Source organism: Gastrolobium bilobum, unplaced genomic scaffold (assembly GCF_033153095.1).
Source record: "Gastrolobium bilobum isolate Gb01-03AN ecotype WA unplaced genomic scaffold, APGP_CSIRO_Gbil_v1 utg7932, whole genome shotgun sequence".
NCBI lineage: Eukaryota > Viridiplantae > Streptophyta > Magnoliopsida > Fabales > Fabaceae > Gastrolobium > Gastrolobium bilobum.
Window position 1 is genome coordinate 161,016 of NW_026896578.1, and position 22,287 is coordinate 183,302.

General features: G+C 30.7%; 1 protein-coding gene across 1 annotated transcript; it reads left to right on the top strand.

Moving 5' to 3' along the window:
* The first annotated feature begins 9,475 nt into the window (after positions 1-9,475).
* Positions 9,476-15,755, top strand: LOC133300699 (inositol-tetrakisphosphate 1-kinase 3). The gene is made up of 11 exons (XM_061500271.1): positions 9,476-9,930; positions 10,456-10,537; positions 10,752-10,784; positions 13,040-13,160; positions 13,286-13,378; positions 13,622-13,741; positions 13,835-14,011; positions 14,427-14,482; positions 14,579-14,663; positions 15,073-15,157; positions 15,255-15,755. The coding sequence occupies exons 1-11, from the start codon at positions 9,743-9,745 to the stop codon at positions 15,283-15,285; spliced, it is 1,071 nt and encodes a 356-aa protein (XP_061356255.1). The 5' UTR covers positions 9,476-9,742; the 3' UTR covers positions 15,286-15,755.
* Positions 15,756-22,287: the final 6,532 nt, after the last annotated feature.

Sequence of the window (22,287 nt, forward strand, 5' to 3'; positions counted from 1 at the left end):
TCACAAATTTTGATGGAAGCGTCCATTTTCATCCTAATTAAATAAAAATGAAAATATCCATTCCATTTCACTGTATGAGAGGAATTTCGGTGCTCCCGGATCATCATTAATTTAGTGTTCCTAACCAATCAAAATTAAATAACTATTGAGAAAAGAAAAGATAGGAGAAATAAAAAATAAGTTTTTATTCAATTGACACTTTCTAAATGGAAGGATCACACGGGGCTGAAGCATCAAAAAAATTCCCCCACTATACATGCTTTTGTGCCATATTTTTCAACAATGTTCCGCACGTTTTAAAGACACCTCCGTAGGACAATTTTGCCAACCAAATCTTTGTACCATATTTGAATATTTATGTCTAAGCTTTTTGCTTCAATCTCTATCTGTATATCTATATCTATATCTGTATTATAATTATGGGGCTTGCAATATGTGACTAGGCTCTGCCAACTGTTCAAAGTAATTATCCTACATTTGCTATATGTTTTCGGATAGGCACATTATAACTAAATTAGATGAAAACACACTATAATATAATAATATTAACGAACATAAAATAGAGTAGAATACTTGCATAATGCTCATATATTATAATAATATAAGCAATTAAAGGGGAGTGCTTATCCTGTTGGGTAAGCATGCATATACCCTTTTGAATATTTATGATTCGCCGAGTCTTCATGTTTGCAAATGGCCACACTCCACCAGGAGCTTTACGCTTTCGAATATTCTTAAAAAACAGCGACTCTCTTTACCAGTAGTAGTATGGTCTTTTTTTAAGGCTTCTTTAAGCAATGGCCAATGGGTTTTACTTTTATTCATTAAATAATCGAGTTGCTTTTATTACAATTTAAACTATAATTTATTCAAGTTGTCATCTACGGTCTACCGCAAACAAACAACCAAAATTTAGATCACAGGGCCATTTTTTATACGACTACGATGGCCATTGAAAATCATTAAATCACTACCACTTTGCGTCCTTCCAAAAAAATATTATGTCTACTTTATTTCATTTATTACAATGCACTCCTTTTCAAACTGTTAGTACGAAAGTTTTTATTAAAAAATATTATAAATATTTAATAATCAGTCATGGTTAGAAAAAGACACAAATAAATAAATATTTAGCAAATTATTTTTTCATTTCTTATCAATGAATCGTTTTACAAATTTTTTTTTATACTATTTAGTATGTATTATTAATTTTAGTATAGACTGGGGGTGTTTAAAATTTAGTCGTGTCACTTTTTAATTCGGTTGGAAAGTTAATTTTAAACTTTTTTTTTTTAAACGAGTGTAAGAGAAGTTATCCAATATACGTGAGTAACTTCAATAATAACTTACGAATGAAGATGGCTAGCACTGAGGAAATCCAAAAGCTAGTATTTCACAATTATAAATTTTACAAATTAATTAACTAAACCAAACCATTCATAAGTTCTTAAGGCTTAAACTAAATCAAATCATAATTTATGTTGAAGATTGATTCTTTGATTCCGAATCATTGTTTAATGATATTTCAAATTTGATTAATACAGTGTTATACTTAATCTAATATAAGGTATACATTTAAAAATACTGATCAGTGAAAATAGTAAAATAAAATAACAGTTCCAGTTATAATAGTAAAGCTTAATGAAATAGTACTGTGACTTACATTATTGAATAATAGGGAAAAATGATTGTCCGGACACAAGCTTATATCTTTTTAACAATTTTTAACTATGCATTCTTGAGAATGTATAGTTATAATATTAAAGTTGTATTTTTTTTATTTTTCATGTCAACAAACAACTTCTGAAAAGAGGAGAAAAAAATACAACTTTAATATTATAATTATGTATTCTTCGGAATGCATAATTAAAATTGTTAAAATGATAAAATTTGTGTCCTTTAAAAGGACATTCACTAATCTCTAAATATTAATAGGGAAAAAGAAGTATTCTTTTGAATGACACAAGCTTGTGTTATTTTAGGTGTTTTACACAAAATATGACCGGTCGTACTTTGTGTAAAATTGAAAAGTTATTCTTTTTTCTCGCTCTCCAGTCACATCGTTGACATATAAAGTGAAAAAAGAGAGTAACTTTTTCGAATTACATAGAGTACGACCGGTCGTACTCTGTGTAAATCACTAAAAGGACACAACTTGTATCTTTTTAAATGACACACACTAAATCCATATTAATAACAAGTAAAAGTAATAACAACATAACATGTATTAATGCAAAGGTGAAGACCATAAAATTATAAGTAAGCAATTCTCATATTATCAACATACAATAAAAAAATTTATATTTAATCTTAGTTATTGATTCACTTGTATCTATGATTCACATGACTAATAATTTGTATTCATTAAATATAAATAAGATCAATAATTTAAGATTGAGAGTATAATCTACATTAATATAAAACAAATTAATAATTATAAGAGATATATACATCCATATAATTCTTATTTTTGTGTGTGTGAATCAAATTACATGTAAGAATAAGAACTCTTATAACCATTATTAATTGTTGATCACATTCTAATTTATTGGAGATAAAAGAAGTATAATCAATTATTAATTTGGATTAAAAAAAATTCCTCTCTCTCTTGTATAATCAATGACTAATAATGTGTGTAATTAACTTACAATAAGAAGTCTTTAATCTAAGTCTTAATCATTCTTCGGTATGGCTTATACTTCACATGCTGATAAGAGCTCTTGTTGTCGGGATCAGCAGAAAGATAAATGGGATCCCGTAGAGGCTAGGTACTATTGTAGACCTCTGAATTATTGTAGTTTTTTTCTTTTTCTTAGTAGTTTGGGTTGGGCCCATAAATAGCTGTTGTTGGAGTTTTCTAATCCTATTTATATTCTCCTTGTAAATCGAGTTGCTTGTAATGAGTGACGGTAAAGTGAATATAATACACACAAGCTGTTGGACGTAGCCTACACGGGGTGATCCAAAATAAATCACCATGTCAAAATTCTCTCTTTTTTCTCTTTTATTTTTCGATTTGTGTGTGATTGTTGATTTTCAACAATCATTGATCTGATTGTCGTTGCATCCAACGACTTATCTATCTAATAAACGAGATATAAAATATGATCAACAATTAATATTAAGATGATAAGTGTGTAACGTATACGGATTAAAATGATCCTTAACAAACACACGTGTATAATTATAGGATAAAATCATTTGACATTAGTGTCAGACTAAAAAATTATACACATGAAAATAATTGTTATCGTCACCCAACTGGATGATCAAACAAGAAGACTTAATATAGGTTTTAAGCCAATCCGACGGATATAATTTATTGAGTTACACATATTAATTTATTATTAATTCTTAATAAATTACCTCCATCATATTACAAAAATCAACTGATCAAATGGGATGATAAATTTTTTGGTTTGATACCAGCGTCATATATATATATATATATATATATATATATATATATATATATATATATATATATATATTGCAGTGAATACTGATAAATTATCTGTAATGAATCCAAAATGACGTTATTTTGTGACAAAAATCAAGGTATTTTTGTAATTATAATTTATTCCAAGGTTATAATAGTCTTTGTCATTATAATTTTTTAATTTTTCAACCCAAAACGACGTCGTTTTGGGAGTGAATGTGGATAAGTTATCTATATTCACTGTAGAAACATTAAAACTTATATATATATAAGGCTTTACTTTTATCCAGCCGCTTCACGTCCATTAAATAAATTTGGAAAATCATAACTATACAAATTAAGGTGGGTAAAAATATTAAATGCAAGGAATCATAATTAATTAACGGTGTAACATTTATTGTTGGACGTTCAGCAGCCAAAGAAATGATTTTACCATGTCCATTTGGTGTCCAGTCACTGAATATAAGATTTTGTCCAGTCATCTCATTATAACTATGTATTATCGGGAATACATAATTATAATATTGGAAAAAGTATTTCTCCAGTCATTGGAGATAAAATTATCTCCAGTGAGCTCAAAATGACATCGTTTTGGAGTTATAATATTAAAAAATTAAAATAATAAAAATTAGTATAACCATGCAATATATTAGAATTACAAAAACACCTTGATTTTCACCTCAAAACGACATCATTTTGGACTCACCGGAGATACATTATCTTCATTGACCGGAGAAATCTTTTACCCTATAATATTAGGGTGTACATGATAACATTTCTAAAATAATTTTTTATTTAAAATTTTGTTCCCAAGAACAAAAGTTAATAAAAAAATCAACCGTTAAATTTTAGTGTCAAACTTTTTACTTTGACACCAATTTCAAATGATTCTATCCTTATATATACAGAGAGACGAGAGAGAGAGTAAATCAAACCCAAACAAAAAATTATAAATACAATAAACTGTATGATATAAAAACATTGCCAGATCAGAATTTGGTTGAATTTAATATGAAAAGGGCAATGATTTTCACAAAATATAGGCAAAACGACAGAGTTTAACTTCCATTTATTATGTCGAGAAAAAATCAGAGATAAAAAACGGTAATGGTAAAATTTTGTGTGGCTTATGAATTTTTTTTGTAAAATTAACATAACTCATATGAAAATGATCGTTATCGTCAGCCAGCTGGATGATCGAGCAAGAAGACAAGAATATAGGTTTTCCACCTAATTTTTTTTGGTAAAAAAGAAAAAAAAAAGTTAGGTGGAAAACCTAATTTTTACTAGAACGATTTTGCAATAACTTTTTTGATTAATCATTTGATTTATAAACGTATTTGTTGCAACTGAAAACAATCACCTAATTCTTAAGCATGTTCATAAATTAGAGTGTTTGCTTAAAGTTTTACTTTTCTTTTTAATTGTAGCATAAATGATTATTTGAAACGCGGTTCCTAGCGGTGACTTTGAGTAGTCATTTGATTTTCACACTCTTCCTTTTATGCGGATTTTTTTTTCCTTTTTTTCTCTATCACTTTATATTAAATTAATTATACACCCTTAAAATAGTTATACATTTTGAGATTGAAAATATCTTCTATTGTACTCTCTTCGTTATTAAGTAATTATTATCCCTTTATGTTTTTCTAACAATTTTTCAAAATATTTTCAAATTTATTTATTTTTAATACAATTTCAATCAAATACAATGCTTAAATTATTTATTCGTAATTTATTCTATATCAATTTCTTATTTTATCTGTTCTTTTATTTTAATTTCTTATTTTTCAGAATGTTTTCAAATTTAAAGTAAAAATAAGTATAGTATCTGAATTTATTAATAATCAATAAATTTTTAGATATCAATTTTTATTTTTGAGAATGACTTAATATCCAAAATTAATATTTTTTACAAAATGACACATGTTCTTTCAAATTCTAAAATAATTTTTTAAAAAAAATAAATTGATTATGCATATTTTTTGTAATCTTAAATATTTTTAATATATATTTTTAATTTTTTTAGATTAATTATTAATTATGTATATATCTCTTATAATTTAGATTGCTTTTATGTAAACTTCTAATTATAAATTTTACTTAAATTAAAGATAAATAATTTCTAATTTACAAGTAAAATCAAATGTTACAATTTAATTATGTGAGTAGAACAATTTAGGCCGACACGCTGCAGCGCGAGCAATATTAAGGCCAACCTAGCCATTTGACAACTCTTACGGACTTACAAATGATCATCGACGGAATCAAATTAAAAACTCCTGTCTAAATACGCTTCATTCCACCAAATACCATAAAACCTTTGATTTTTTAGAAAAGTATTTCTTCGGTCACCGGACATAAAGTTATCTCCTGAACTCAAAACGACATTGTTTTAGGGTTATGCGATTAAAAAATTATAATGATAAAGACTAATATAGCATTACAATATATTATAATTACAAAAATACCTTGATTTTCGTCCCAAAACGACGTCGTTTTAGATTTACGAGAGATAACTTATCTCTATTGACTGGAAAAATCCTTTACCTTTGATTTTTATCAGATACATGAATTAAAATATTATAAAACTCTAAATATCTATAATAAAAATCATAACCATAAAATATCCTCGCTATATGTGGAAGTATTTCGTAATTAAGATTATATATTTCATTCTACCCAATTTTTTTTTATATATTTCGTGTTTATTTTGTAAATCTAGAAATTGTGAGCTTAACATAGTTTTTTTTTTTTTTTTTTTGGTAATCAGCTTAACATAGTTTTTATTTATACATATAATATGTAAAAGGAGTAAAGTTTTGGGAATCAAACATAAATTAATCAAGATTTTACTTACTATTAGCAAAAATATTGAAACTGGTGGAGCCAGGGTACCCACCCTGCCCACTGCCTCCTTAGATGGAGAATTTTAAAATGGTTCGGAAGCACTTGTATTCGGTGCTCCATTTTTCAAAATAGAAAAAAAAAAATTGTGACATTTCCATCCATATTATTTTATTTATTTATTTTCATATCCTAATTTTTTTCTATTTCCGTCCTTGCATCTAAATCCAATCTCTTTCGTATATGATATTATTATTAGTATTGTTCATTTATTCTTTTTTTCGAAAGAAAAAGTACATCTGTAATTTATATACTATGTTTTTCATTTATTTTTAAAAAATTATAAACAAACCGTATGAATATCATTAATAAAATTGAGATAATGTCATTTGATATTATTGACTGATTAAATTGATATCACTTTAAGATTAAAGAACAAAATAATGACATTTTCTATTATTAAAATAATTATATTTTTAAAGATTAGAGTAATGTCATTTATGTTTCAAAGAATTGAAATTAGTGTTTTTTCCCCTATAAAATATGCAAGCATAATAAACAAAGACAATAAGACGGAATATATATAGATAAACGTCTATTTTATATGTTTGGCATCTTATTCTTGTGATTTGCAGCATACATAAATAAATTTGGTAAATAAAGTGTCTTTTTATTTAAACGAATTTCCCGAAAGCAATTAATTCTTTTTTGCGGAATATTCCGTCATGGATAAATATGCTTCAGCTCATGTTTTTTGGCTAAAGAATAGAGAATCTCCCGTGTTTTTGGTTTATCTCATTTTCTTTAAAAATAAAAGTGCTTATTTTTTTTCTTAGAAGAAGAGAAGAATTGACTTTTTATTTAAAGAATAAAATGCTTATTCTTTGAATGTTATACACACTTATATACATATTATTTTATGTAAAATACTAATAGTTATAGTTGTTTAATATAAACAAACCATAATGCACAAAGTAGTGTGAGAAAGTATCATGTAATAACAACTTTGATTCTTGAAATTGGAGTATATCATGCTTTCTCCCATGAAGTAAGGATGGGAGACTGATTTTTTTATTTTATTTTTGGTACATTGCCAGGAATATCCTCATTCAACCTTTTTCGGGCACCATGCCCTCGGGGTATGGCCCAAGGGCACCATGCCCTCGGGATACGGCTCGTTTGGGCTAGCTCCTCATTGTAACAGTGGGTGCACTAAGCTTCGCAACCGGAGAAAGGACGAGACTAATCCCCCAACCGAAGATTTTTTGGCTTATCCTCTGGCCCCCAAAAATTTTCTAAGAAACTACTCGAGGTAGGGTTTGATTCCTGCACCAAACAATCTCTTGGGAGCTCAGCTGCCAACTGAGCTACCCTTGGGAGTTGGGAGACTGATTTTTGTTTGGCTGGATGAGATAATTTTGGCTTTAGGCTATAGGTAAAGTTACTTATACGGAATTAAAGTTGTTAATCTAACCACATCTCACGATTTTGGGATTATGTAAATTTAAATATTTGTAATAAGCTAATTGAATGTCAACATAGGATAATTAATTAGTTATGTGAGGAGCATTGTATAAAAATTAAGTTGATAAAAAAATGTAAATAATAAAATATATAAAAAAGGAATTTTCTTTTCCATTCGATATTATTATATTTTTAAATTTCTTTGTCGATAGATTATTTATTTATTTAATTTAATTCGAACCGAATACATCACAAGAATAATAAAATTCTCTACCCAAATTTTATGAAGTATTATTACATGCTCAAGACTCGAAGTTAATATCCTATTCTTATATAGATATTCAGCGTTCATTGATTGGCTTTTAGATCAGTTCTGAATTTACGTTGAATCATCTACTGTGTTTTGGAAGAATATTCCAAATGGTAACTAAAAAGAGAAAATCAGTCCTTTATTTATTACACATATAAGTCCAAATCTAGACATTGAGGCCAAATTTAAGAAGTTGAAATCCGGATAGCCAAGAGCCATATATATTTTTTGCGGATCAGATTCTCGAAAATGCATGATGCAATTAAAATAAAGATGTGAAATTTTATTTAGTGTTTGAAAAATATATTAATTATTAATTCGTCCTTTATATATAAGTTCATTAACTTAGTCTCAAAAAAAATTCATCTCTTTATTTATTTAGTTTATTAATTTTAAAAGCTTTAACATTAAAAAATGACATAACAAATACAACTCAGTCAGTTAGTCTAGAACGATGTTCATCAATTTTATGCATTACTTTTGATTTGTGTATCCATAATATTTCATTTGGAAATATCAATGTATTTTTTTATTTATTTTTGGTGGTTGAAATATCTATGTATTTATTTGAGATAAAACTTGGTTATCAGAGATCAATTTTCTATCAACTTTTAACATTATAACTGAACTTTTAAAGTTAACATTGTTAAACTTAAATAAATGAAGATATTAAAAAAATTAAGAAATTCAAGTGTTAGAAACTAATAAATTGTTCAAATTTATCTCTAAGAGAATAAATAAGTTTGTTTTAGAAGAATAAAGAGAATAAAATTTATTTTCAAATACCGAAATAAATTTTTACTGAAAAGAATAATAAATTCTTCCATTTATAATCATAATTTTAAAAACTAACATTTTAAATTTTAACGAAATATTATTAAAATTAGAAAATATTTCATGTATTATACATATATTATTAAAAAGTATGTATAAGTTATAACTAATCTAAAAATATTAAATTTAGGTGTAATATGTATTTAAATTACGAGTGAGGATATTCTAACTACTAGAAATTCTCACTACTAACTTACTGCCCATCACATCATCGTTGGATCAAAGAGAGAGAATATTAAAAAAAAATTAAAGAGAGAAAATATATTAATTTAATGATGATTAAATAAATAATAAGTTAATAGTAAAAAATTTTAGTAGCGAGAACATCCATTAAGAATCCAATATTTTGCTCCCTAGTGGCTGGTGCAAGATAACCTGATAATGTTTAAGGCCAAGAAGAGAACATCCCAATCACCCACACAAGCGCAGCGTGATTCCAACGCGTGGAATGATCATAGTTCAATTTCAAAACCGGTAATATACTACCAAACTTCTCTACAGCTCAGCATCACACAATCACACAATACAACACCTCTTTCTCTTTACACTCTCTCCATCCTCTCTATATATACCCCTTTTGCGGTCCCTCCTCATTCCATTCCATTCAATTCACTCTCAGTGTTCCGTTGCATTTGCCTTCATAAACGCCACCTCCAAGCTTCTTCCAAATCTCTCTTTCTTTCTCCGCCAAGCAATTTCCCCTTCTTTGTTTCCAATCTCTTTTAACCAACACCGATTTCGATTTCGATTTCGATTTCGAATCCCTGTTACTCTTTCTTTTCTTTTTTCCTGGAAATTTTCTAGAGAAAGTTCGCTAGGGTTAGGTTTTGGTGTGTGAAGGTGTGAGTATGAGGTTGAGGGAGGACGGTGCTGAGAAAGAGGAAGTAGTAGAGGAGGTAACTATGGTTCCAAATCAATGGAGTCCGGTTGTGAATGCTAGATTTTCTTCTCCCAAGAGAGTGGTTGTTGTTGGCTATGCTCTTACTTCTAAAAAGATTAAGAGCTTTTTGCAGCCTAAGCTTGAAGGTTTAGCTAGGTAAACCAAAAAACTCTTCTGTAAATATCGCAAGCAAACACCGTTTAATTCATTATTTCTGGTCTCGAATTTTTATTTAAGAAAAAAAGTAGCTATCAATTCACACTCGACTCTGGACAAGAGAACATTTGTGTTTGGTTCTTTTCAACTAATAAGGTTCTTCCAACGTGCGTCGTTTTCATTTGGTTGGCGACTAAGTGAAAGGAAAATTTTGTGATATTCGGAGTATCTCATAATAACAGGAAGATATTTTACCAATTTTTGTTGTTTTCATGGGAAATATAGAAAACCGTGCTCTTCCTGGAAAAAATAAAAAAATAAAATAAAATCACGACCTCTGTCTTCTGAATTAGTCATAAAACCGTAGATTTGTCTTTGAGCCTTACAAATTTTGGTACGTGGATTGTAGCTTTGTGGTCTACTCTATTCATCCATGATATATGGTTGCCTTTGAACTATGTAGATTGTACTATGTTCAGGTACTCGCTTGGTTACTGATTACAATTCCTACAAAATTTATTGCAGGAACAAGGGGATACTGTTTGTAGCTATAGACCATAATAGGTCTCTTTCAGATCAAGGTCCTTTTGATATCGTGTTGCATAAGGTTATAGTTTTTCCTGCCCTGAATTTCCTCGTCTTTTCTCTTCTTCTTCTTCGTCTTTTAATATAATTCTTTATTGCTTCTTACCTGCTGTTCACATAGAAAAAGTTCAATATATTGTGCTCACTGTTCGCAGTTCCCATATCACATGCTCTTGTGATTATTTGTTATGTTCATCCGAGACTGATTCTTTCCTTTTGTTTCTTGGAAAATGCAGTTATGTGGGAGAGAGTGGCGCCAGGTTCTTGAGGTTGGTCCTATTTTTTATTTTTTTCAAGCATGTTAGAAATATAATATAATATATAAAACCATTTGTTAGCCTTCATTTAATAGCTTAAGCTTTTGGGAGTGTTAGCTGTAGACATGGTATCAGACCCTCCCTGACCAAGTTGTCCAGAGTTTGATCCTTGCTGCCTTTCATTTATCTAATAATCTTCTAATAAATATTGTGGAATTTCTTAGCATAACTAAGTGGGTATATGCATTGTCCACCTTTCATGCCCAATCGGCTTTTGTATGTATAATATGTAAAATCTATCATTTGGTTTCATCTAATAGCTTAAACTTTTGGGAAAGTTGATTGCATGACATAGCATGTGTTTTTATTCTGCTGATCAACCATAATAATTATGCTCGCAGCTGGTTTTGCTTCCTTATGCATTTGATGCCAATTGGGATGAAAAAAATTCAGAAAGGCTGGTCAACGACTAGCTTTTTTAACTTCCTGCCTGACACAATTTGCAGAGTCATTGTCCCTATCTCTCATTATGAATCATAAACCTGTAAATGAGGATGTTTCTACTTTCATGGCCATCTAGCTGACTTTGTCAGGTTTTACATAGAAAATCTTTTCGAAAGATATCTTTTTTAATTCTTTTAGGTAGGTTCGATTCTTCCAAACGCAACGATACACATTTGGTTGGCTGAGATGCTTTATTTATTCCGTTGTTATATTTTGATCTTCTAGGCAATTGTGTTTGCTATACTTCTAGACTGGGTTTAGGTGTTATAATGGCCCGAGTTCCTATAGTACATTGCGAGAGAATGCCCTAACTTTTCTGATCAGTGGACATGAAGGACAGTGACTATCACATGCCTTTCATTAATCAAGATTGGTAGATGGTCATACTCCTCGGCTTGTACTGTAGTGTGAAATATAAGCCTTACCGTCCAAGTTATTGTTTCTATCTCTATTTATGGGAATTTCTGGCAAGCCCTGAATTTGATTCAACCATATTGTTTGAATGAGGAAGATATAGATTAAGAAATGCAGAAACCTACAATCTTCCATAAAAATTACCTAAGATGTAATAATCGCTACTTTACATGCTATGCTTTTTTATTTGATATATGTGTAAAACTGAATATATATAGTTACTAAATAATTGCAGGAGTTTTGCACCATCTTTTCAATTTTAGTGATTTGTTGCAACTGCCTTTTGTCATCTTACTTTAGCTTGACTTTCTGGATAAAATGCTTTCTATTTTGATGCTAATAGAATTAATGCTTAAAATTCTACCGACAATTTGCGTAGTACTTGTGGCACTTATATGAATTGGTACTTTCCTATTTCCATCTTTTTATACATTGTATAATGGGTAAAATGCCAAATAAAAGAGTCTCTATTTGCCTGTTGCCATGGTCCTGAAGTTATTTTATGAATTACAGTTGGGACATGCACAGTATAGATACCAATCCCTAGTTGCCTGAAATAGGGAAGGCTTACAGAAATTAAGACAGATTAAAATAGGATTAACGCATAGTCCACGAAATTTGTCATTTGCTTATACTTGTGAGTCTGTGACATGACTCTAGTTCAGTTAAATCACTTCTAGTTCTTCTGCTAACCCCAATTAGTGCTCAAACCTGTTTTGTTACAAGCCTATATATAATTCTTTTTCTCTTCTTTTTTTGAAAAGAAAAATTTTAGTCTTCCTCTCTTCAGCATTTTTCTTCTTCTATTTGGTGGTCTTATTGCAATAGAGATGGACCCTATTTCTCTGATATCTTGGTCAAATTTAAAGTTAAAACAATCATAAACATATTCTGTAGTGCCTTCTAAATAATTTGTGAAACTCCCCATTTAATGGTTAGTTGGTCATTAATTAGGGTTAAGCTTTCATGTTTGTATGAATGAGAGTTGAATCAAGATGTCCTCTATGCTCTATGACTTGAGTTTTGGACATTGCATTCCAGTGTTGATTGTAGTGTATTCTGAAGGGAACATAAATGTTGCATGTTTCTTGTGAGAGGCCTTTCTTTGTTTAGGAGAAAATGTGAACTGAACTAAGGATTCTTTATAATTGAGAATCAAATCGTTGTTTCATCTTACTATGCTTTATAGTTGAATAAATATTCTGAGAATTCATTTGGAGAAAAATAATGTTGTCTTTGCACATGTTTGACTGTTTATTCAGTGCCTATTCTATTTAGTTAGTTTTATAATATTTCGAGAAGCAGTGACCTCTCTTCTTAGTTCTTAACTTCTTCTGGCTATATTTTAGGATTATAGGCTATCACACCCAGAAGTTACTGTTCTGGATCCTCCGGATGCCATACAACATTTACGCAATCGTCAATACATGCTTCAGGCTGTTGCGGATATGAACCTTTCTGATTCCTATGGTAATTTATCTTTTCTCCACCGTGATTAAAGTATGGTGGGATGGAATTGCTATTACGTGAAGCTGTATGTTCAGTCATGTTGAGTCCTTCGCTAATGAATTTTCCGCTATTAAATATCCATGCAGGCAAAGTTGGTGTCCCTCGGCAATTAGTTGTCAAGAGAGACGCATCAGCCATCCCAGAGTTGGTCAACAGAGCTGGCTTGACTTTACCCCTTGGTATGTATATGTTGGTTTTTCAACTACTTTTAGATGCTGCAGTTATGCGATTTCTCAGAGCATGGACGCTTGGGCATTTATTGTTACGAGGGTTGTATTTTTGAGGCAAAGTCATTAGAACTTATAAAATAGGCATGGTAATGCTATCTTTTTTGTGTCTGATCAGATTACTTATTACTTAATTTTGTAATGAGCTTAATTTGAACTTTCCTTGTTATGCTTGCATCTTCAAAATCATTTTAGTTGCCAAGCCACTGGTTGCTGATGGAAGTCCAAAGTCACATGAATTATCCCTTGCGTATGAGCAGTATTCCCTTCAAAATCTTGAACCTCCTCTTGTTCTTCAGGAATTCGTCAACCATGGTAAGCAATTGCTTTTTATTTAGCAATTTTTTACTCTTAAATGGCTGGAACCCCATCATAATAATAGCAAAATCTGTTTTCTTTCCGTTGCAGGAGGTGTTCTCTTCAAGGTTTATATAGTTGGTGATGCTATAAAAGTAGTCAGACGGTTTTCATTACCTGACGTTAGCAAGTGGGAGCTCTCCAAAGATGCAGGCATATATAATTTTCCAAGGGTTTCTTGTGCTGCAGCTTCTGCAGATGATGCAGATCTGGACCCCACTGTGGCTGGTAAGTTATCATGTTGTAAATGTCTTCCGAACCTAAAGCTTTCTATAGTCCTTCACTTTTTCAAACTAAAACTGGCCTTCACATTCTCCTCCCTAAAAGGAAGGGGAAAAGAGCCCTACTAAGAAAACCTGGTCTTCCTTGTCCCAGCCCATGCACAAACATAACAGAAATTAGTTCCTGATTGGTTCTCCTGGGTTGATATATTCCTCACTCATCCCAAAACAAGCATTCTTCAATTATGTAGTAATTCTTATACTTTCCTTGTGTCAATCTATTTTAAACAAAATGCTAATTCATAATCTGTTTGATTATATAATTCATAATTTGTCCAACTAATATGGGGCTGGGTGGTCTTCACGACTTCCCTGCATTTGCTATTCTCTTCTGATTTTCTACATCACTTTTCTCCCTTCAGAGCTTCCTCCAAGACCTTTACTTGAGAAACTGGCTAAGGAACTTCGTTGGCGATTGGTAACTTTCTCATCCTTTTGGTTGAAGGCTTCATGTTATCGATACAAGACTATTAAGTCTATATTTATGCTTCTTTATCATTATTCTCATTTCCAGGGTCTTCGTCTATTCAACTTGGACATTATCCGCGAGTATGGAACTAGAGATCACTTTTACGTCATTGACATAAACTACTTCCCTGGTAAGTGGAGATCTTTCTTCATATAAAAGATCTTGCTATGTACTTGTTTCTTTGAGAAGTGCTAGCAATACTCTTATTATTGGGTGAAATAGTATATTGCCTCCACTAATAAAGAGTAAGCCTAGACACTATTTAGTGGCATCCACTTAAAGTTTCATTAAATAATTTGTTAAGAATGTATTGTTAGCACTTCTCTATTTCTTTTGATATTACCACTTTGTTTTTTTTTATGTATAATCATCACCTTCGATGTGGTCTTATTTGCTTGACTTTCTTTTCTGATACACAAATTGGTTATATTCTTTCAATTTTGTAAGAATATTAGGGAATTCTGTAGAGTTTCCTTTAAAAACATTTGCTGTTTAAAACTTTTTTGTTGGTTTTGAAAATAGTTTTGAAATTGTTGCAGGATATGGCAAAATGCCAGAATATGAACACATATTTACAGACTTCTTGTTGAGCCTGGGGCAGGGGAAGTATAAGAAAAAATCAGGGTAAAATAACTCTTTCGAGACCTTGTGATTTAAGTACTGTCATGATGTAAGAACGTTCGCCTCTAATTCGATTTGAAGCTCCAAATTATGGCTGCAGGCAGTACCTTATAAAGCAGCAGTGTTATTAATAATTTCTGCATTTTTGCAATGTGTGGTGGAAGTGCCAGGAAAAACATTAAAGGCTCCTGTTTTGGGAACTTCGGCCAGTAGTCAACTACTGCTAGCCTTTATGCAGCCTTTCCAAAGTAACAAATGTTTGTTGCATTAGCCAATATCAGTACAGGGTCCTCTGCTAAACATGAAGTTCCAGCTGGTAGCTTGTTGACCGAAGGGGTGCAAGGCCGCAATTTGAAGGATGGATCTGTCTTCGCACCTGGGGTAGTGTTGACCAACAATGTTGATAAGTTGATGGATTTCAAATGTACTGACCGTTCTTTGCTGTATATAGTTTAAATTCTTGACAATAGTACGAATCTAATGCAAATATCGTGTTCTATTTTTAGCTGTATTTATCTTAGCAGATTTGCCGAACGACTCAAAAAAAAATAAAAATTCTTGTCTAATTTATTGCTCTTGCGTGTAAACCAGTTTGACTAGTTAGTATGGTTGTAACATCAATCACCAGGAAAAAAAAATTAAAATATTGTTTTAATAAATAATTATGAAATTATAATTGTTTTGAACTAATTTACGGATTTATTATATTCAATCATGCTTAAGTTAGGCATGATTTATGAGGTATTCATGTCTTTTCTAGGCGTGATTTATTTGGTGTTGACATGTAACACAAAAAAAGTTTACAGTTTAATTGTAAAATTTTGGAAGGCTCGAATGTCTGAATCAGGTAATTTTTTTTTTTATTCCACGTAACTTTTTGAGATCTACACATGATACCTCCTAATTTTTTTCGAATCAACACCAAACACAGTCTTTTGTCTATTAGAATATTGATGCAAACAGGCAAGTGTACCGATCGTTCAAGTAATAAAGTGATAAGTAAGTTATCGTCTCCACAGGGATTGTGAGCGAATATTTTATAAACGTCCTCTCGAGATATGAAACTCAAGTGATTTAAAGAATAATAGAAATTAAAGGCAAAGGCGTATTTTTGGATTTTAAAATAAGAGAATGATGCAAAAATGATTTAGGTAAAAATATGAGAGATATTGCAGGTAAGTACACTCGCCCTATGATCCCCTCTTTTTACTAAGGATTGATTCACAATGCTCAATTAAAATAAACAATCAAACAATTTATCATCCAAACAATTATTAGCTAAACCCCAATTCCTTGCAAATTTAGCCCTTTAATCACAATTAGAACCCCAATTCCTTGCAATGTTTCAATTGAGATCAAGCATAACACAGATAAATTAAATGTTTGTAATCAAGAATGCGTCTATTCCTAGCACGCATGTTAATTATTATCCTAGCCCCTTTCTGGACCAAAACCCCAATATTCATATCTAGGGTTCTAACCCTCATATTAACATTCAATACTAAACTGATCAGATTTAATATAAACGATAAGCAATACGCACAGAATAGGCATAAATCAATTAAATTAAAGAGCGAAAAGTAAATCAATCCATGAATAAACAAAAGGTTCACATAGGGTTTGTGACCCTACCCACAATGAAGGAAACTAGCCAGACATGGTCATAGCTGAATTACAATGATTCATAAAAGAAGAAGAATAGCTGAATTCCAAAGGAAGAGAAAATAATCTCCAAGATCAATCTCCGCAAAAAGCTCCAGAAGTTCTTCGCAAGCTCTCCGTCTGTCCCCCTTTGTCTTCTGATCCCCCTTTCTTTTATTTTGCTCGCACGCGTTCAAAACACGGTGTCTTCCTGCTCGAAAATCGGCGCTGATGGCGCCGTTTTTGCACTGAATTTGAATTAATCTGCGCTGATGGCGCCGATCATACTTCTTCTGCGCTGATGGCGCGAAATTTTCACTGAAAATTCATTTATTCGGCGCTGATAGCGCCGCCCATCTGATCCAAATTTTCCTTCTGCGCAAATTCTCATTTTTCCATGCTAAATTCCTATCCAAATATAAACTTGAGTGAGAAATAACATTAAAAATGAAAAACTAACAATTAATCCATAAAATGTATTGATAAATATGCTCTTTTGACCTTAAAGCTTAGTATTTTAACTTAGAAAATCAAATATATTCCAACCACATCAAATATCTTTGTCCCTATCCTTTGGGTTGTATTCTTATCACTGTGAATTGATACCTTATTTTGTAAGTCGTGGTCTGAAATTAAAAATAGCACCAAAGTGGGTTAGTCTATCTATAAATAAGGATACTTAATGTCATAGTAAAATATATACTTTCTATCAAGTGTTTGAAAAAAAAATAGTGTATAATATTGTGAGAGAAAAAAGTGCCACAATATAAAAGTGTGAGAGAGATCGGTGAGAATATAATATGTGTGAGAGATTGGTGAAAATTCTATCTTCTTTTTTTATATATACATGAATTCTATATTCCTTAAGTTGCATTAAAAAATCCAAAACTTTTGATGTATTGCTTTAAAAATATATAAAAGTTTCTCTCCATGTTCTGTTTCTCTTAATTTCTAACATTCTGTAACTTCATGACTACAACTGTGACATCCAATTGCAGGTTTTTCATGGAACTCTTAGATTTTTCTGGTAAACTTTATACTCTGAAACATGCTTTGATAAGAGAATTTAGGGTGAATTATACTATTATAGACGTCGAAGAATGCATTACTACAAACATATATAGGTGTGTGATTTAGTAGTTCTTGTATGTATTCTTTAGATGAATTGACTAGTCTATTATGATTTTAATAGCAATGTCAAAACTATTTTAGTATTTTTTTTTCTAGTTTGGTTTTTCCTAAACATATATGATTTTTTGGAAATGTAAGTATAATGCATTGCTTTGATGGATTATTATATTAATCCACATATCACATTTGCATAAGGACTTATTTTTGGGTCAGTCTATATCTAAAACGTATTGAGTACTGCAAAACAGAAAAACATTTAATTTCCTCCAAAGTGAAGTACTTTGATTTCTTAAAAATGACCTCACAAAATGTGAAAACAAAATTTAGAGTATAATTTCTTTTGATTTTAGATCATTAAATAAAGAATTCTATGACTTATTTTGGTTCGGCAAAAACTTGGAGGTTTCTGGGTTTAAACGCTCTTATAGTACTATTGTTGCAAATTCAAACTGTGTCTGTGAGAGATAAAATATCTCAAATAAGGTATCATTGCGTAAATCTTGAAAAGTTATATGGAACTGATTCAGACACTCGAGTTAAAAATTATGCCCTCCCGAAGTTTTACGGTTAAATTGTTGACTTTTTTATGCTACGTGTCAACATCAGATGAGTCATGCATATAAAAGGCATGAATGCCTCTTGGGCCACGCCTAACTTAGGCGTGAATAGTCATTCAAATTGGACATGAATGAACAATAGATCCATAAATTGATTCAAAATAACTATATTTTTGTAATTATTTATTAAAACATCAATATTTTAATTTTTTGCCTCAATCACTAAGCTAAATTAACTTGTTATAATGCAATTATTATTATATTTATTTATTTTTAGTACATTGACCCAATTATCTCTTTGAGGCGAGTCGGTTCTTGGGATCAGCTTCAATTCTTTTGAGTTTCAAAGCTCTTTGTTACGGAATTGAATCCATATTTTCTTTCCACATGTTGCCAATTGAGATACACTCATGGACATTATTGTTATATTTATTGTTATATTTATTTGTTGGGATTTTAATCTTTGCCGCAACAGCAAATTTTGAATTTCTGCACCAGAAATGAAAATATGGTGGGCCCACCATGTGTTTTTTAAAAAAAAAAAAAAAAAAAAAAAAACTGAATCTATAGTATAAGAAAAATTCATTTGCAGTTATATAAGAAGTATATCTCCCTTATTAGTTAATAATATTTTGGTGAACTGGTGAACTATTAATGAGTACTTTTAATAACACCGTAAACCATAATGACTTCTAAGAGCCCGTTTGACATTTTTTTTAAAGCTAAAGTAAAATTAAAAAAAATCTTAAAAAATAAAGTTAAAAGATGTTCTGATAGTTTTTAAGGAGGAAAGATAAAATAATTTATTATTAGAATTAATTATTATGATAAATGATGAAATTTATAAATACAAATTTTAAAAAAAAAAGGTAAAACTATAAATAAATATGAGAAGTCAAAAAAAACCGCATATATCTTACAGAAAACTTATTTTGGAAACTTTTAACTTTTAGGTTTTTTCTTCATTACATAAAAAACTTTTTATAATAAGAGGTTTTATAAAAATATGTTTGGCTAAATTTCTATTTTTAAGGAAAAGATAAACTAAAAATAAGACATCTCAAATAAGCACTAAGACTAGAGGTGTAAATTGGCTGAGCGGCTTGTTAAGGGCTAAGGCTTGCTTTGGCCTGACTTATTTAATAAATAAAACAGGTTCAAGCTTTGAAAAAAGATTGTTTAGCAAACAAGCTCAAGCCTAATTTAATAAGGCTTGACTTGAAAGCCCATGAACTGGCCTAATATATTATTATAATAAATAATATATTTTTATGTCACTGAATCGAATCTCTAATAGGATAATTGAATGTAGTGAAAATATTTTTTTTTGTTCCGGCTAGATAACATGAAAGATGTAATTATATGTGAACTGAGTAAGTTCTATGATTATTATTTCTCTAACGAAGAAATATATAATTTAATACATTTATAGTCTTAACATTTGAACGTATGTGAGTTTAGAAAAAATATATTTATAATTATAAATAGGGTTTTATAATAGTTATGTTGTAGGAAAAGTGATTGTGTAATGTTATAGAGATTCGTTTTGCGTGCCTTAATTTTTTATTTATTTTTTTGTTTTAAAAAGTGTGGGCCCCACAAAATGTTGTGAGTGTAGGAAAATTTGTTGTGTTATGTTAAAGGATAAAACGAAAACCCTTATAAATAAGTCAAACTAAGTTGAAGCCTTGTCTTTAATTTTTCACGGGAAAAGTACCATTTTGAAGTTTTTGGATAAAAGAATTGTCCGGTTAAAGCTGATTGGATAAGTTTTTCCAAAGTAATGCAGTCAAACATGTCGCCTATGCTGACGGGACTAGTCCCGTCGCTGATACTGACGGGACTCGTGCCACGTCAGCGCCACGTAGGCAATCCAATTACCGTAAATCTTTGGAAGACCATAACTTGTGACTCGGGTATCCAAATCAGATGATTTTTTTTTTTGATTTCACATAACTTTTCGAGATCTACGCAATGATATCTCGTTTGACATATTTTATCTCCCACAAACATAGTTTGAATTTGTAACAATTGTATCACAATCACAAGAGTGTTTATCCATAAGACTATGTTTGTGGGAGATAAAATATATCAAATGAGGTGTCATTGCGTAGATCTTGAAAAGTTATGTGAAATCAAAAAAAAAATCATCTGATTTGGATACCCGAGTCACAAGTTATGGTCTTCCGAAAATTTACGGTAATTGGACTGCTTACGTGGCGCTGATGTGGCACGAGTCCCGTCAGTATCAGTGACGGGACTAGTCCCGTCATCATAGGTGACATGTTTGACTGCATTACTTTGGAAAAACTTATGCAATCAACTTTAACCGGACAATTCTTTTGTCCAAAAACTTTAAAATGGTGCTTTAGCCATTTTTCACAAACAAGTCAAATCAAACCTAAAATTTAACTCAGGCTGTTTTTGTTTAAGGAAAAGAAAGTCAAGCCAAGTCAATTGGTGCTCGTAACAATTTGTCTAAACTCTAAATTGAATATAAGGCAAGGTAAGGCACTAGGGCTTTGTTTTTGTTTTTTATTTTATTTTATTTTTGCTAAAAACATACTAGGCTACCCAGGCATTCAAGGTAATTAAAATGTTTATATATTACAAAAAAAACTTATACTTATTTTCAAATTGGTATAATTCTTAATAGAAGGGTACGTATTTTCATATTTTTTAATAAAAACCCAAAACAAACAAAACTAAACAGTACTGAAGCGCCTACAACCCCTCGAGGAATTGAAAACCCGAGAGATCAAAATAATCCCTGCAAAAATTAGCTTAGCTAGATGATACGTAGCCTGATTGCTTTCACAATTTCCCCAGTTTTTTTTTTGAAAAAATAAAATAGACCTTAGTAAGCAATTGCAGTTATTGAGTACTGTAAATATTATAACTACAAGCAGCCAAAAGTATCGTAGTAAGAATGTTTAGTAAAAAATTTATCCAGCACGTTTGATATATTTTGTCATAATAATATAGTCAAACTAATAGGTGGTAGAAACATGATTAGTTCCATATGGATTTATTATCGGACTAGTGTCCACGTCAGCTTGTCCCATGCAATGCCGTCAGCTTGTCATATGGCACTAGTCGTGTGTGGATCAATTTTTGACGAATCTTCTTATTTAAATCTTCAACGGACATGCCTCAAATAATATATTTTGCTCTTTTTTTCACTTCGAAACTCAAACAACCGGCACCTATAATTTTAGAACTATTGTGATATACAAATGAACGAAATTGATTCATTGCAATAGTGTTATCATGCAAATAAAACAAAAAAATACAGTAGATTGTGGCTCAAAATTGGGATGGGATAAGCAACATGATAAGCTACAGAGGGAGTTAGTGAACTATAGATCACAAAATGTGAGTGATAAACAATGAAAATGGATTAAAATAAGGGATATATTTTTCTTATGTTGTAGAAAAAAAATTACCTCGTGTTGTAGAAATAAAAGTATAAGTGAGACCCACAGGTAAGAGGAGAGAGAAAAAAAAGTGGTGGGACTCAATCCCTTTTTGTGTGTGTAGGAGAGTTGTTTATCTCATGTAAAATGAGATAAACATAACTCTTAAAATAATGAGTGAAAACACAACGTAAATATCAAATACAGAAAGAACGAAGGTGAGAATATGACACTGAGCAATCCATTTTTGTAGCCAAGAGGGTATATATACATAGTTTGGGGTTGGTTTGGTACAATGGATGGTCATGATTCAAGCAAATTGTATTGAACACGTACGGTGTCGAAGCAGGACTAGTCCAGTACCTGAAGGATAAATGACTACTCCCGT

Bases quoted from the DNA above. Each gene is read 5' to 3' on its own strand.
- LOC133300699 (XM_061500271.1), top strand. From the start codon at position 9,743: ATGAGGTTGAGGGAGGACGGTGCTGAGAAAGAGGAAGTAGTAGAGGAG. The intron at 13,742-13,834 runs GTAAGCAATTGC...TTTCCGTTGCAG, and splicing joins TCAGGAATTCGTCAACCATG to GAGGTGTTCTCTTCAAGGTT. The intron at 14,012-14,426 runs GTAAGTTATCAT...TTCTCCCTTCAG, and splicing joins TCTGGACCCCACTGTGGCTG to AGCTTCCTCCAAGACCTTTA.